Genomic DNA, 16,294 nt, shown 5'->3' on the forward strand with positions numbered 1-16,294 from the left:
TCCCCTTATTTTTTGGTTGTTTAAGCTCTTAATTTTTTCCGTCTACCTATTCTTTTCTCTTAAATGGAAAAAAGGACCTGGCAGAGAGTTTACTGTATGAGAGAAAACACTCGCCAAGTTTTCAAGGTAAATAGTGTGTGTTTCGGGGTGGGACAGATGCTGTGTATCATCGGCGCTTGTGCAGCCAGAGAATATCCCTGGGAGGGCACACCAGTAAGTGGTGACAGTTGACTTGGGGAGGCGGGGGGACTGGGACGCAAATGTAGGAAGGAGTCTTACTCTCTTTGTATCTTTTTTGTTTTGTATATTGTGTATGGAGACCTATTTAAAAATAGGTTTGTTTTTTTGGGGGGGGGGCTTCCCTGGTGGCGCAGTGCTTAACTTAAGAATCAGCCTGCCAACGCAGGGGACACGGGTTCGCGCCCTGGTCCGGGAAGATCCCACATGCTGAGGAGCAACTAAGCCTGTGCACCACAACTACTGAGCCTGCACTGTAGAACCCACGAGCCACAACTACTGAGCCCGTGTGCCAAAACTACTGAAGCCCACGCGCCTAGAGCCTGTGCTCCGCAACAAGAGAAGCTACCGCAGTGAGAAGCCCGCGCACCACAATGAAGAGTAGTCCCCGCTCGCCTCAACTTGAGAAAGCCCGCACGCAGCAACGAAGACCCAACACAGCCAAAAATAAATAAATAAATAAATAAATAAAAGAATCTCCCAGCCAATTCAGGGGACACAGGTTCAAGCCCTGGTCTGGGAAGATCCCACGTGCCGCAGAGCAACTAAGCCCGTGCGCCACAACTACTGAGCCTGCCGTGTAGACTGAAGCCCATGTGCCTAGAGCCCATGCTGAGAAGCCACCGCAACGAGAAGGCTGTGCACCGCAACGAAGAGTAGCCCCCGCTCGCTGCAACTAGAGAAAGCCCGTGCGCAGCAATGAAGACACAATGCAGCCAAAAAATAAATTAAAAATAAATAAAACCTTACTTAAAAAACAAAAAGATTAGGTTACCCCGAAAGCGGACCCTGTACAAGTAGTTTCTTTGCGTGGGGATCCCAGGAAGCCCTGGAAAGAGGATGGAGAAGTGAAGCAGAGAAGGAAGGAAGCCAATACGGAGTATGTTTACGTCTGTGGGCTATCGGAGTTCATTGCTGCTGAGGACTTCTGGAGGACGGTGTAGAACATGACTCAGATTTGTCCCATTGTAAGGGTAAAGACGCTGATGTTATGAATTCACTAACTCCTGTTTGTCATCTGTTAAGGGCTGTTCCCAGGGGCGGCCTGCCCTGTGCATGCGTCAAGCAAGCTCGTGCTGCACGAGAAAACCCTCAGGCAGAGCGGTAGGACCTCGGGGTTAGCAGCCATCTGCAGAATGGGTACAGGCTGGCGCCTCCTGTATCTTCATGGGACCAGCCCTTCTTGGTCCCGCTGGGCTAGGGTAAAACATTGCTCTGAGCCACCAGACAACCACGAGTGAAAACTTTATTGCTCCAAGCACTTTATATGAATGTCACCACCACCTGACCTGGACAAATATATAAAAAGCACAACCTATTGTACAGTCATTCCAACTCCTCGACTAATGCACTGTACAGATGCTTCCCAGGCCTTGTCCCCAGCACGATGGATGCATTTCAGTGGCAGCAGCTGCACTTGTCCGAGGCCCCTTTGCAGACGCAGCCCTTGGCACACTTGGCGCAGCCCGGGGGGCAGCAGGGACAGCAGCCTGGAAGGGGCAGGAGATGGACAGATCAGCTTTGAGTCAACACTCTTATCTGACCACTTCCCCCTTCACCACTTAGAAGGAAGTAGAAAAACAAGAGCATGCTACACACAGGTTCCGAACCACATGAGCAAAAACCCTGGGACAGGAAGTGGTGGGATGTTAGAGCTGGAAGGGACCTCAGGGGTCACCCAGAGTCCATCAGAGGCCAGGGAGGGGAAGGGGTTGGCCCACCGCCGTTGGACAGTGGCAGAGCCAAGGGCTCATGACGCCAGGCCATTCCCTTCACTACTGGGCAGGCTGGAACCTCCCCTCGGCCCTCTTCTTATCCAAACCCCTGAAACACTGAGGATGCCCTTACCCCCAGGTCAGCTGCAGCCTGCGGGACTCAGCTTTCATTTCAGATCCCTCCCAAATGGGTAAAGGCATCCAGGACCCCCTCAATCCCACCGTGGCTGGAGGGTTGAGGATGACAGAAACGGACTCCCAGCTCCCCGCCAGCAGTGCATGGCCCCGGTCACCAGACTCACTTTTTTGACATGTTTTACAGCTGCAGGTTTTGCATTTGCAGTTGTCTCCGCAGCTGCAGGTTCCTCCTAGGAGAAAGGACAGAGCCACAAGCATGAGCATCGAGGTGGAGCGGGCACACAGGCGCGCCACAGGCCATCTAGGCGGCCGGGGGTCTGGGCTGCCCTTGGTCAGTGGATGGACAGGAGGTTGAAGATGCTGGTTCCCAGTCACAGTCCATGGACAGAAACTGGGGGGGACTACATCAGAATCCCTGGGGTACTTATTAAAATGCAGATTCCTAGGGCCAGCCTTTGAGATATTATAATTCATAGGTCTGGGTGGAGAAAGGGAATCAGTATTCTTTAAAAAGCAACCCAGGGACTTCCCTGGTGGTCCAGTGGTTAAGACTTCTCGCTTCCACTTCAGGGGGCATGGATTGGATCCCTGGTCAAGGAACTAAGATCCTATGTGCTGCTCAGTGTGGCCAAAAAATAGAAAAAAAAAAAAGCAACCCAGATGATTCTGATGTACAATCAGGTTTGAGAACCACTAAGTTAGGCCAAGCCCAAGGTCCCCTGGGGACTGTCGAAAACTTTAAGGTATCAGGCAACATGGAGATCCTGAATGTGTAGGAGGAAGGGCAAAGGATATAAACAAGCCCAAAGTGAGAGTCACAGCTACCACTTGTTTCCATATCATAAAACCATCTATATTTAAAAAAAGAAAATCACCCGCTTCTTGTTTTGAGTTTCAAGATGCTGGAAGCTTCTGTCTTTTCGGCAAATTTTGGGGACAGACATGTCCTGTTAGGAACCAGGGAGGCTTGTGAGACTTCTTGATGCCGTTTCCAAAGGTCATAAAAACCAAGATGGCTCTGAACCCTGACTCACTTCTCCTGGCCAACATGCTTCCATGGAATTAAGCAGTTTCAGACCTGGAGGTCCACATATGCTTCTAATAACTCCCCTGACATCTGCAAATGCTTTATGATTTTAACCCTTTCACGGCAACCCTAGGAGGTGGGCAGCTGGGGATAAGTAACCCTATTTTTCAGATGAAGAAACAGGCTTGGAAATAATAAGTGTCAGGAGTGGATGGGAGCGATGGACCAGAAGCAGGTTGGTCTGGGCCAGAGCTCTTCCCCCGCCCTGGTGGCTGCTCCCAGAGGCTTGCCGCTAGGTCCCACCACAGTCATTCCTAAGCCAGGTTATTAATTCTAGCAAATCAAGCTGGTATCCAACAGAGAGCGGGAGCCGCCGCAGAGGTGGCCAGTCTGACACAAACCCCATTGGTGCTTCTAATTGGAAGAAGAGAAGCATTAATCACAGTCCTGCAGGCTCCCTGTGGGAAGCTGGCGAGAGGTCACAGCATCCCAGGGTGGGCATCCTTACTCACCAGACATGCAGGTGCATTTCCCAGGGTCCATGGTCCAGTTGTCTGAGAGGCTGCGGTACTGTCACAGCTGGTGAAGTGAGGCTGAGTGAGCCGTCACCAGAGGCTCCTTTTTATGGCTGTGTGGGTGTAGACCTGGGCTCACCTCGCCTCTCCCTGGGGCTAGACGCTGTGCACACAGCCCAGCCATGGGCTGGGTGTCGGCAGAGGAGGGCAGAGGAGAGGACAAGCAGTGCAGTTATTTAGGTGGCTTTTCACAAAGGGTGCAGGTGGCTGTACCTGCCACCCGCTGAGGTGTCAGGGAGCCAGGCTTAGGCTCAAATTGCAGTCACATCGTGCAGATTGGGAGCTACCTGTGTCCCCCCCAACTCCTACACATACTGTTATCTGCCATTTCTGTTCCTTCCTTCACAGGGGCTGCTACTGTCCTGGCCCGGGGTCTCATCTGTCTCCCCTGGTTGACTATGAAAGCCCTTTACCATGTGCAGGCGGGGGCCCCTATTCTGTACCCTGGCTTTAGAAGGCCCCCAAAAGTCAGGGGCAGGTGCCCACTCAGAGCCTGTAACCTCTCTTTCTAGACCACATGTGGAGCACCCTGGGTGCTGGAATCTTCTGTCTTCCCAAGCCTGCTTGCTTCTAAGGATTTGCTCAGTCCTCTTCCCCAGGCTCCCAAGGACAGGTGTGCAGCCAGTGTGCGTCTCTCTAGGCCTGAGAGGTGGCCGCGGGTGGCTGTTTGCTGGGGGTACAGACAGAGTTTGGATGTGTGGGCTGGTGCCCACAGGGGTGTGTGAAGGAAGGAGCTGGGGTGGGGAGAGAAGGGAGGGGGGCCGCAGATTGGGGGTTGGGGCCATGGGGCAGATCGCCAGGCACCTCTGCATTCTAGGTTGCAATGTTAAGGTAGGAGGGTAGAGAGTATTTTATTTGTTTATCTGATTTATAACTTTAAAATATTTTAGCCGGGGGGCTTTCCTGGTGGCGCAGTGGTTGAGAGTCCGCCTGCCGATGCAGGGGACACGGTTTCAAGCCCTGGTCCGGGAAGATCCCACGTGCCGCAGAGCAATGAAGCTCGTGCGCCACAACTACTGAGCCTGCACTCTAGAGCCTGTGCGCCACAACTACTGAGCCCTCATGCCACAACTACTGAAGCCCTTGCGTCTAGGGCCCGTGCTCCCCAACAAGAAAAGCCCGCGCACCACAACAAAGAGTAGCCCCTGCTCGCCACAACTAGAGAAAGCCCGCATGCAGCAACAAAGACTCAACGCAGCCAAAAATAAATAAATTAAACAAATTTATTAAAAAACCCCAAAAAACCATAAAACAGCTAATGGTACAGAAGGGCTGGAGGATATCTCAGCCCAGGAAACCCATGACCTGGCAGGGCTGTTCTCAAAGCCCAAAGGCTGGATCTGCCTTCCCACGCTTGCATTTACAGCCCAGTCCCAGCCCATCTCTTGGAAGGTCCAGCTTCTTCCCCCTTGCCCTCCACTCTTGAGTGTGCCCTGTAGCAGATATGAATGCCTTGGAAGGTCTGGCCCAACTAAGTGAGCCCAGAGAAAGGAAAGGATTTCCCTTTCCCCTTATCTAAGCCGTCTCTCCTCCCTGCTCACTCTCTGAGCCAGAAGTTGCTTCTTCCTTGGATGGCTGACACTGCAGTGTTGCTTAAGGCCTCAACTGAATGATAGTATCAAAATCCAATCCCCAAGCTTTTTCCGTTTCTGGGCTGTGTGGATTGAAACAACCCTGTGTAGCATCAGGTGGTAGAGTCCATGTTGACTGCCCCCGGGCTGTCCAGTTGAAAATCTGATGAAAGCTCTACCTAGGAAAAAAAATGCACAAATACATGACGTTTTCCTGCCGCAAGTTCAGGCGATTTGTGGATCTCTGAAATCCCGTTGCTGGGCCTCCTCCCCCTCTCCCCAGGGGCTCTGAGGTAAGAGCTCCTCCGCAAAGCAGCAGTCCTGCTTGAGCAGCTTTTCTGTGGCCACACAGCAGTTGTAGCTCCTCTGAGCCACTGAGCCCTAAATATCTCCTTCTCCACTTACGGCCTCTCCATACGAAAAGTCAGGTGGTTTTTCTCAGAACAATGAAATGGCTGTTCCAGAGGAGCAGCTAACGCTCCACCTCTTAACCTAAATGACTGCGTTGTCATCTGCTCCCCCTCCCACAAAGGTCAAAGCTGGACACCCGCCGTTCCCACGTCCAGCAGTTTCTGCCAGAAGTTCTGGGACTCGTGGCCTGGGAATGGAGGTTCAGCCACGATGACGGCAGAGAAAGGTGCTGTCACTCCACACCCTGGTCCACGTTTTGCGCTTGGGCCACCACTCTTTCCCATACAGGGCCCCTCTGGACATAGGTGTCTCCCCAGGAGCAGCCTGGAGCCATTGGTTTTTATAACGCTGGTTTATAAGTTGGCCTCTCTCTACACCACAGGCTTCTCACAAACAGAGGCTGTGCTTCTTCATCTCAGCAGCCGTGTGGCCAGGCACACTGAGTGCTGCCACACAGTGGGTGCTCAATAAATATTGATGAGCTGACGATGAATAAATGACTCAATAGGGTTCCATGTAGGCTGTCTTCTCCAGCTCTTGCTGAAGAGATTTAGAGGATCTTGTCGCTCACCAAGAGCAGTCTAGAGCTGGAGATCTGGAATCACGCTGCCTGGGTCCTGATCCCGGTTCTGCTGCCTGATTGGGGGCAAGTTGCTTAACCCTTCTGAGCCCCAGTTTCCTCATCTGCAAAGTGTGGCTCATGAAATGATAACCCCATGGCACTGTCATGGTGAGGGTTAAATGAGAGAATGCATATTCAGCACTTAGTTCAGAATCTGACACATAAATATTATTATTTCGCTCTTAATGTTATTATTATCTGTGCTTAATACAGCTGACAGATTCGTTCAGCCACTCACCCATTTGTATGTTTCAGGCTCACAGACTATTCTACAACTGGTCCCAGGGTTCTGAGTGGGAAGCGTTCATCAGCAGTAAATATTGTCAAGAGTTTTAGTCTCTGGGTTCCCAGCTTTTAAGCTCAGCCTAGTTGCTTTCGGGTCCCAGGGCCTGGGGACCATGGAGCACTGCCCTTCCTTTCTGACGTCCCTTGCTGCAATTTGCATCTGTTTGGAGTCAGAGTTGACCTTCCACCTACAAGACCCACTTACAGGGTATTTTGGGCTTCCTCTGTAGGACTAGGCATAAGATATGGGTGGACAAAATCAAAGCAGGTCGGGGCCCCAGAGGACACCAGCTTGAATCAAGATGGTCAGTGCTGGAAGAACCCTGAGAAGTCATGGGCCAACTTCTTGTCCAAATGGGGACACAGAGGCCCAGAGAGACAGGGTTAAGCCCTGGTCACCCAGCTTAGGTTCGTGGTGGGGCGATTTGAACCCGGCTCCTTGACTCACTGCCCGCACCCACTCTTGAGTTCTAAGGCAGGACTGTTCAGCCATTTGGAACCTTGTGGCTTTCTCTACTGTTTATTCATTAATTTTATTACAAAAGTTCAAACATACTAAAAAGTACAAAGAACAGTATTACAAACACCACGTTATCTACCACCTGGAATTAACAGATGTCAACTTGGTCATGTTTGCTTCAGCTCTTTTATCTATAAGACATAAAAAATTATCAGGATCATGGCTTTAAATACCACCTATGTGCTGGAGGCTCCCCATTTACACCCCCAACCTGGGCCTCTCTTTTGAACTCCAGGCTCATGGTTCTGACTGCTACTCAACATCTCCGCGTAGACGTCAGACAGCATCTCAGACTCCCCAGATGAGCTTCTGCTCCGGGCATCGCCTCCAAGCACACCAACGTCTTGTCTGCCTCCATCTCTGTCACCTAGTTCGAGCCACCGTCACCTCCCGTGAAGATGCAGGACTCATTTCCTAACTGGCTTTCTTGCATCTGCCCTTTCCCTGGGCCCTTTATACCGCATTTTCTTTATTATAAAAATGCTGCTTTGGGCTTCCTTGGTGGCGCAGCGGTTGAGAGTCCCCCTGCCGATGCAGGGGACGTGGGTTCGTGCCCTGGTCCGGGAGGATCCCACATGCCGCGGAGCGGCTGGGCCTGCCCGTCCGGAGCCTGTGCTCCGCAACGGGAGGGGCCACAACAGTGAGAGGTCCGCGTACCGCAAAAAAAGAAAAAAAAAAAATGCTGCTGGGGAATACCCTGGTGGGCCAGTGGTTAGGACTCTGCGCTTTTGCTGCGGAGGGCCCGGGGTTCGATCCCGGGTTGGGGAGCTAAGATCCTACAAGCTGCGTGGTGTGGCTTTGGAGAGGGGGCAGGAGGCTCGGGTCCTTCCTTATTTCATTCTCTCCTTCCTTTCTCCTTCCCTTCCTCCTTTCCTCCCTTCCCCCTCCCCCTTTCTTCTTTCCTTCCTCCCTCCATCCCTCCCTCCCTCCCCTCCTTAATCAATTACTCAGCAAACATATTTGGGGCCTACTGTGTGCCTGGCTTTGGGTTAGCCCTCTGGATGGAGTAAGAGAGCCAGACACAGGGCCTGGTTCTCACAAGCGTGCTTTCCAGGAGGGGTGGTGAGCATGTCCATAGCTATCAGAAAGGAGAAAGCAAGCAGGGTTTCTGTGAGGACACACAAATGCAGGGCGGCCTTTGAACGGCCCTGAGAGTGAGTATCTCCCTAAACGTTGGCCCCGAGGTGCCTCCCTTGCCTCACCCTAGTCTCAGCCCTTCATTTCTCCCCGTCTAGGTAACCTCTGGGTTCCTCATGGAATATTGGGGCTGGACTCGAGGTTTTTGCACTGTGCAGGCTCAGAGCCCCAGGGCTTCACAGAGGTGTGTTGCAGGGGCTTCTGTGGATGGGATGCTAGGTCCCATCCCTCTCCCCTCCCCCTATTTAAATAGGGCAGCTCCTCTTTCTAAAATCTGTTTTGTCTTATGAAACCCACCCCCTCAATGCCTCTTATAATGATTTTATCTGGGGGCTGGGGGGAGCATGGTTTGCTGCTGCTAGGACCAGTTGGAAAACCACTGAACACAAGCCATGCCTTCCAGGTTAGGGGCCTTGCCCAGGGGAACAGTGGGAACTTCCAGATCTGCCCCTGGAATCCCAACTGGAACTCAGGCCCAGTGTGCTTTCTTTTTTTTTTTTTCTCAATACATTTATTTATTAATTCTTTAAAATAACAATAATAAACCTATTACATGTGAATCTAAATAACATTAAAAAATTTTATATTATAGTTGATTTACAATGTGTGTTAGTTGCAGGTGTACAGCAAAGTGATTCAGTTATATATATATATCCATTCTTTTTCAGATTCTTTTCCCATATAGGTTATTACAGAATATTGAGTAGAGTTCCCTTTGCTATACAGTAGGTCCTTATTGATTATCTATTTTATAAATAGTAGTATGTATATGTTAATCCCAAACTCCTAATTTATCCCTCCCCACCAATGTTTCCCCTTTGGTAAGCATAAGTTTGTTTTTGAAGTCTGTGAGTCTGTTTCTGTTTTGTAAATAAGTTCATTAGTATCAACAATTTTTAAAGATTCTGCATATGTCATATCGTATGATATTTGTTTTTCTCTATCTGACTTACTTCACTTAGTATGATAATCTCTAGGCCCATCCATGTAGCTGCAAATGGCATTATTTCTTTTTTATGACTGAGTAATATTCCATTATATATGTATACTTCATCTTCTTTATTTGTCTGCTGATGGACATTTAGGTTGCTTCCATGTGTTGGCTATTGTAAATAGTGCTGCAATGAACATAGGGGTGCATATATCTTTTTTTTTTTTTTTTTTTTTTTTTTTGCGGTACGCGGGCCTCTCACTGTTGTGGCCTCTCCCGTTGCGGAGCACAGGCTCCGGGCGCACAGGCTCAGTGGCCATGGCTCATGGGCCCAGCCGCTCCATGGCATGTGGGATCTTCCCGGACCGGGGCACGAACCCGTCTACCCTGCATCGGCAGGCGGACTCTTAACCACTGCACCACTAGGGAAGCCCTATCTTTTTGAATTATGGTTTTCTCTGGGTATATGCCCAGGAGTGGGATTGCTGGATCATACGGTAGTTCTATTTTTAGTTTTTAAGGAACCTCCATATTGTTCTCCATAGTGGTGTTTTCTCTTTTTAAAATTATTTTTTAAACTCAGGATGATTTCAAAAACAGATAAGAATAGAAAATTAAATACAGAACCTTCCAGTGTTATCAGATATTAACATTGTCCTGTTTATTTCAATCGTTAAAGGAACAAAATAATCAGAGTGGAAACCCTCCGTGTTAGCTTTCCAAACCCCATTCTTACTCCATCACCAAATCCGGGAACCAATTTCATGAAGTGTTTATCATGCCCATGCATGTTCTTCTAGTTTTATTACATATGTATCTATAAAAATTACACACCCTTGTTTTACAGGTTTATAAACCGTTTATAAAATGGCATCATTCTCTTTGTAGCCTCTTACAATGTTTTTTTTTTTTTTTTGCTTTTTTGGCTCAGCGTTTTATGATTTTAACTGCTTTATATTATTGTGACTACTTTGCAGTTTATCCAGTGGATGGGCATGTAGGTGTTTCTTTCCACTTTTTCATTGTTATAAGCACTGCTGCCGTGAATATCCACATATAGTGTTTCTGTGTGTGGCATGTGCCAGGGCTTCTGTAGGGGGTATACCTAGGAGTAGACTTGCTGGATTGAAGGGGACATGCTTGTTCTGCTTTACTAGATCTTTCCAAATTGCTCACCACAGGGGTTTACACTCCCATGACCAATGTACTCAAGTGCCCAGTTCTCCATGGCCTTGTTAATACTTGGTACCGCCAGCCTTCATTTTTGCCGGTGTGACAGATGTGAAGCGGCATGTCCTTGGCTGTTGATTTGCATTTCCCTAATTACTACCAAGGTTGAGCTACTATCATAAGACTTTTGGTCCCTCACGTCTTCTCTGCGTGGTCCGCTCTTCTTCCTAAAATGCTGGATTCCTCCATCGTTCAGTAGGACGTAGCGCTAAGCAGTCCCACTTTGGCGTCAGTCTGTATATTATTTTCTCAGACATGTGGCAAGTCTCTGTCTTCCCACATTGCTGGTTTTTAATAATTCCCCTGTTGGAGGCTCAAAGTGACCTTGGTTGATAAAGATGAACATCCGGTGTAAACCCAGGAAAACCACTCAAGGTGTCGGGGGGCAGGAGGTGAGAGTAGAGGGGGCTGCATCTTCAGCCTTAAGTCCTCCGCAAGCCCACTGGGGCCCAGTCGGCAACGCTCATTTCAGGCTTCTGTACTTTATCCCCTTTGTTTAGAAACCCTTCCTTCAGGTTGAAATTGATTCCTAGCAAGGCGTTCTGGATTTGCTCTGTAATGTTTCTGGAGAATTCTTGAAAAAGAAGGAGGGAAACAGAAGAATTCCTGGAATTCACATGATTCTAGAGTGCCAGAGCTGTAAGGGCAATAATGTGGTGCAGACCTTGTCTCAATGCCAACCCCATTTACAGATTGGGAGCCTGAGGCCCCAGAGGGGAAGTGTCCCGGCCACCAGTCCATCCACAGTGCGAGTCATCTGGGCCATGTGATGAATTGAGGAAGGAAACTTCCCAGGGCCTTCGAAACCTCTTAGGTGACTGTGGAGTGAGGCCATTCGCAGAACCACCTGCTTGGGTTAAGCAACCGGCAAGGGCCTCACACGGTGCCACCTGCCTTACCCAAGGGTACAAAGAAGGATTGTGTAACTGGGGAGCTGAGACACCGGAGAAGAAACCATCGGTGAGCATCATAGACGTGTGTGCTCAGATGGTGAAATAAATGCGGCTGCCTCTGTGCCCATCTCTCCCTCTGCCTCTTCTGCTTGCCTTTCTTCTTTCTCCTCCTCTTTCCTCCTTCTTTTCTCTCATTCCCCCTTTACCTTTGCACATCTCACTTTTTCTCTTGTTTCTTCTTTTCTCTCTCCTGGGGCAAGAAGCCCAGCCCGGGAGTCAGGGCAACTGAGTCCTGTAAACTCACTCACTGGGATTGCTCACTCACAAGTTCACTTCCCTGCCCTGGGCCACAGTTTCCCCGAAACAGCGACGAGGTGTCAGAGCTGGTGGTCTGTTCCGGGTGCAGGTAAAGAGACAGCTGTTTAGAAGATGCCTGTCTCTAAGATTTCTAAAGGAGTAACCCCTCAGCCAGCACCAAAGCAGTCTGTAAATGTCTACAGCATTGGGATCAAAGCCACATTTAGGAGAAACTTCCCTAATTGTTAATTGTCCTCAGGCACTTTTAGCTGTGCTTTTCTTCCAAAGATGTGGGAGCCAATTCAGCAGCCCAGGCCCTGCAGCCCCTGCAGTGTGTTCTGGGCTCGCCAGATCAATGTTTTCTCCAGTCCCAAAATCCTTGGGGTCTGGGGACTTCTGTTTGAACAGGCCCCTTAGATAGAGAAACCAAGGCTCAACCCACAGAGCCCCACCCCACACACCTGGCAGGGATTTCACTAACGACTCAGAACCATAGTGCACTAGTTATTGAATTTGTTGGTTTCTCCAGTATAAATACATAGTTCTCTGAAAATAATCGGCTCATCCCCAATTAATGTTAGGGAGAAAAAACAAAGACAACAGTTTGAGGGCTGTATAGAGGAGAATAGTTATCCACTGCAGTCATTTCCTGCACTGTAAGGGGTTGATGACAGAGCTTGTTACCTCCCCTCAGCACCTGTGGGGTTACTGCTGTCTTTGTGAAGTTTGGGTCTGGGAAACCCAGCGTGAGAACCGGGAGGCATGGCCGTGACAACCCAGCTGGGCAGGAGCGCCTAGGTGTGCTTGAATTCCTGGGCCAGATGCGGGTCTGAGTGAGCCTTAGATGGACATAGACTTACGCTGCCACTGCTCTAATTCCGTCTCCCTCTTTCTCTGTATGGCCTTGGACAAGCCGTTTGGTCTCAGTTTCCCTGCTAATACAATGGGGATAATAACACACTTTTCTAAGGGTGCCTCTTAAGAATAATTGGCCAGTCTTTGCAGGGCAACTTGAAGAAAGTTGCTGTGAAGATGTTCTGCTGGTCCTGGAATTTTCCTTGGTGCAAATATCAAACAGACGAGGATGATTCTGGCACTCCCAGCGGAACCATTTTCCCCGGTTCAGTTGGAAGAGAGCAAGATGGGGAGGGGCTGGGATCACAGCCTGGGCCTGCCTGGAATATTAAATGCACAACCCTGCCTTTGATGCCTGCCTGCAACACTTGTTAATTTTAATAGGAAGCCAGCAGAGGCAGGAAGGTTCTGCTTGGCAGAAGAAAAGAGGTCAAGACTGAAGAGGATTAGTGCCAATTCAACTTGCATCTTGTTTGGCTTTGAAGTCCTTGGCCCCAGCGCTGGAGTGACAGGACAACTCCTAGATGTCAGCAGGGTGGAAGGCAGGGGGCTGGGGAAAGTGTGGACCTGAGGCCCCTCAAGCCCAGCTCAGCCAGGAGCAGACGGCCCCTGTCTCAATTGGGGAATCACCGCAGGATCTCCCAAGCTGGTGATTTTCTGGGGAAACCTCAAATAGGGGTCTCAAACTGAAGTGACTTTGGGAGCTAGGTAGTTAATGCATGAGAGCAAAGTCAACTGATTCTAGTAATAGACAGTTCTGGGGGCTGTGGCTAATTGTCTGAGCTCCAGTTGAATATTGGGATTTGGGAATGAGGGTCAAATTTTGCCATCTGTTCTAATTTTTTAGGAGAAATGGAGAACTGGATTTTGTGTACATGTGTGAAATATTGCAATTTTTAAACAGGAATCAAGGTTGTTTGTTTATTGTTTTAAAATACTCTCCTCATCATTTGTGTACAAATACATCCATAAGCCAGAGCAGCCCATAGGCCTATTTTGTGACCTCTGTCTCAGAATTCTAAAGCTTCAGGAGTGCAGAATCCCTTAAAATTCACTAAGACTTTTGGTTACTATTTTCTAGAGACTTCAGACCAGTCCCTGGTGGAGGGTATCAGAATTATCCGGAGAAAGCTTTTTTAAAGAAACGAATATTTAGGGATTCTGATTCAGTGGGCTTGGAGTGGGATCTGGGGAGGCTCTATTTTTTTTTTTTAACTCCTCAGATGTTCTGGTGTGCAGCCAGGTTTGGGAAATGGTGACCTCATCAGTTCTTAGTGTTTTTAAATTTTTTTAAGTCATAAACACTTTTGAGAAGGTGAAGAAAGTTATCAACACTTTCCCTAGGGAAAAAAAAGATGCTCAGCCAGAAAAAAATTTGCATACAATGTCAGGGCGTCTGAATACCCTCCCTCTGAAGGCCATCCAAGACCACCGGTTAAAGAACCTTGTCAGTACTTGATGCTGGAATCCCATCTACAAGTGCCATGAAAATAGCCTCTGGGGTCTCCCTTGTACTCCTCCAGTGACAGGGAGCTCATTACCTTTGGAGAAGTTCTATCCCCTTTTGGGGGGGAGCATTAGTCTTCAGTGAAGTCCTTTTTTGTGGTGAGCGGAAACTGGCTGTCTCTTCTCAAAGCAGCCTTCTCCAGCGCCCCTAGCTTTCACCTGCAAGTCCCACATTCGTCCTCTGGCTCATCTTTCTGGTTTTACTGGGGTTTAGAGGGGAGAGCTGCCGCAGGAGGCCAGGAGAAGCTGAGGGGTGGCCCAGGATGAGGAGCTCTTCCTCTTGGGATTTGAGACTTCAGGAGCAGATTATTGACCAGATCCTGGTGATTCCTGTTCCTGACACTTCATCCCTTTGTCCTTTTTAGAGACCCCTCTCCGTGAATCCAGCACGAAATGTCAAACCTACTTCATCATCACAATCCTCTCCCTGAAGCTTTCCCTGTGGTTCTCTCTCTTGGAGTGGCTGACGCCCAAGCTTGGGAGATGAACTTTTTCCACATGAGTCAGGTACAGCTTGGAGATACCAGAAGCATCAAATATGCGATCACTTGAATCCCTTTAGCCCAGTACTCTTGCTTTGATCAGGGTCTAGTGGGCACTTGCAGGAGAGGAATGATGCTGTGACATTCATGCCATCCCATTCATTCAACATGGGCCAAACATTGACCACACGGTTGTAAAAGGGCCTCCAACCTAGCCTCAGATCTGTCACCTATTGACAGATTTGAAGCAATTTGAAGCCTTCTTAAACCTGTTTTTATTCTTGGCCCATCCTACCTCTGCCTTGGGGTAGGAAACATCATAAGGTCCTTCTGAGAAAAATAGGTTGGGGTGTGTGTGTGGCTTTTCTTTGCCTTAAACTCTTTTAAACTTCAAGGTGGAACCTCTCCTTCTTCTACCAGTTGAGGTTGGGTGTCCATCATCCCTCCCTCTGCATCCAGTTGGGATTTTATAGATTTAATTTAAGTCTCCTTTTCTCTATCTGGAAGAAGCCTCGTTTTGAAGCTCTGTCATCTCATCATCCCTTTGATCACTTTAGTCCTCTGTACTTGCCTGACAAATGTACCCGGGTTTGAATGCAAATGCCCCTAAGTGCTTTCACTCACCTTCCATCCCAGAGCTTCTGGAAAAAGGGAACACATGGGCCTGCCCAACATGGGCTTGAGTGAATCCCACAGGGAGGCTGGAAAAATGCTCTCCTCTTACTAACCCTGCCGGAAGACAGGGAGGATTGGCCCCTTGTCATTGAGTGGATGCTCATGGAGCTGGCAGAGTCCCACTCATGCATTCCAGCATTCATTCATGCATTCATACCACAAATATTTACCAAATTCATAAGATGGGCCAGGTTCTGGGCTGCATGCTGCAAATGCAGCAATCAGTAACACCAAGCAATCCTTGCCCTCCTTGGGTTTCTATTTTAGTAGGGGCGACAGAGACAAATAAATAAGCACACACATGAATAATTATAAGTTGTCATATGTGATATGAGAGATAATCACAGATCCATGAAGGGGAACCCAATTCAGACAGAGGAGGTAACCTTCAGCTGAGACTGGTGGAGGGAAGTGTGTTCCAGGCAGAGAGAGCAGATTATGCAAAGGCCCTGTGACTGAAAAGAGCTTGACTTTTTTGAGAAACCCAGAGAAGGCCAGTGTAGCTAGCAGGTAGTGACTAAAGGGGAGGAGATACTTCAAGAACTGTGATTCGAATGCCTACAGGGTTCAGCAGGTTTCATGAATGAGAGAAGTGAGCCAGATGGGAGACAAGACGGAGCAGTGGGGACTGTGGCAAATTGGTGAACACACCCCCCTGTGTAAAGGAGGCAGTCACTGCTCAGCTCTAGCCAGCCTTGCACATGTGAAAATGGAATCCTGGCCAGTATTGCAAGACCTTTTGATTTTTCAAGAGAACTCTCAGATCTAGATTTTTATTAAAAAATCTTTTATCTTTAAAAAACATTGAGGGGACTTCCCTGATGGTCCAGTGGTTAAGACTCTGTGCTCCCAATGCAGGGGGCCTGGGTTTGATCCCTGGTCAGGGAATTAGATCCTGCATGCATGCTGCAAGGAAGAGCCTGCATGCTGCAACTAAAGATCCCGCACGGGACTTCCCTGGTGGTCCAAGAATCCTCCTTGCAATGCAGGGGACGTGGGTTCGATTCCTGGTCAGGGAACTAACATGCCCTGGGGCAACTAAGCCCGTGCACCACAACTACTGAGCTCACCCGCCTCAACTAGAGCCTGTGTGCTGCAAAACACAGAGCCCACGCACCCTGGAGCCTGCGCGCCACAACTAGAGAAGAGAAAACCCACACGCTACACCTAGAGAGATGCCCGCGCGC

At 49.1% G+C, this 16,294-nt stretch overlaps 1 protein-coding gene across 1 annotated transcript; it reads right to left on the reverse strand.

Annotated features, from left to right (window-relative positions):
* Positions 1-1,469: 1,469 nt before the first annotated feature.
* LOC132509970 (metallothionein-4) lies at positions 1,470-3,766 on the reverse strand. Its single transcript, XM_060131602.1, has 3 exons — positions 3,630-3,766; positions 2,255-2,320; positions 1,470-1,727 (listed from the first exon to the last, which is right to left on the reverse strand). The coding sequence occupies exons 1-3, from the start codon at positions 3,658-3,660 to the stop codon at positions 1,636-1,638; spliced, it is 189 nt and encodes a 62-aa protein (XP_059987585.1). The 5' UTR covers positions 3,661-3,766; the 3' UTR covers positions 1,470-1,635.
* Between the last annotated feature and the right edge of the window lie 12,528 nt (positions 3,767-16,294).

Source organism: Lagenorhynchus albirostris, chromosome 19 (assembly GCF_949774975.1).
Source record: "Lagenorhynchus albirostris chromosome 19, mLagAlb1.1, whole genome shotgun sequence".
Lineage (NCBI taxonomy): Eukaryota > Metazoa > Chordata > Mammalia > Artiodactyla > Delphinidae > Lagenorhynchus > Lagenorhynchus albirostris.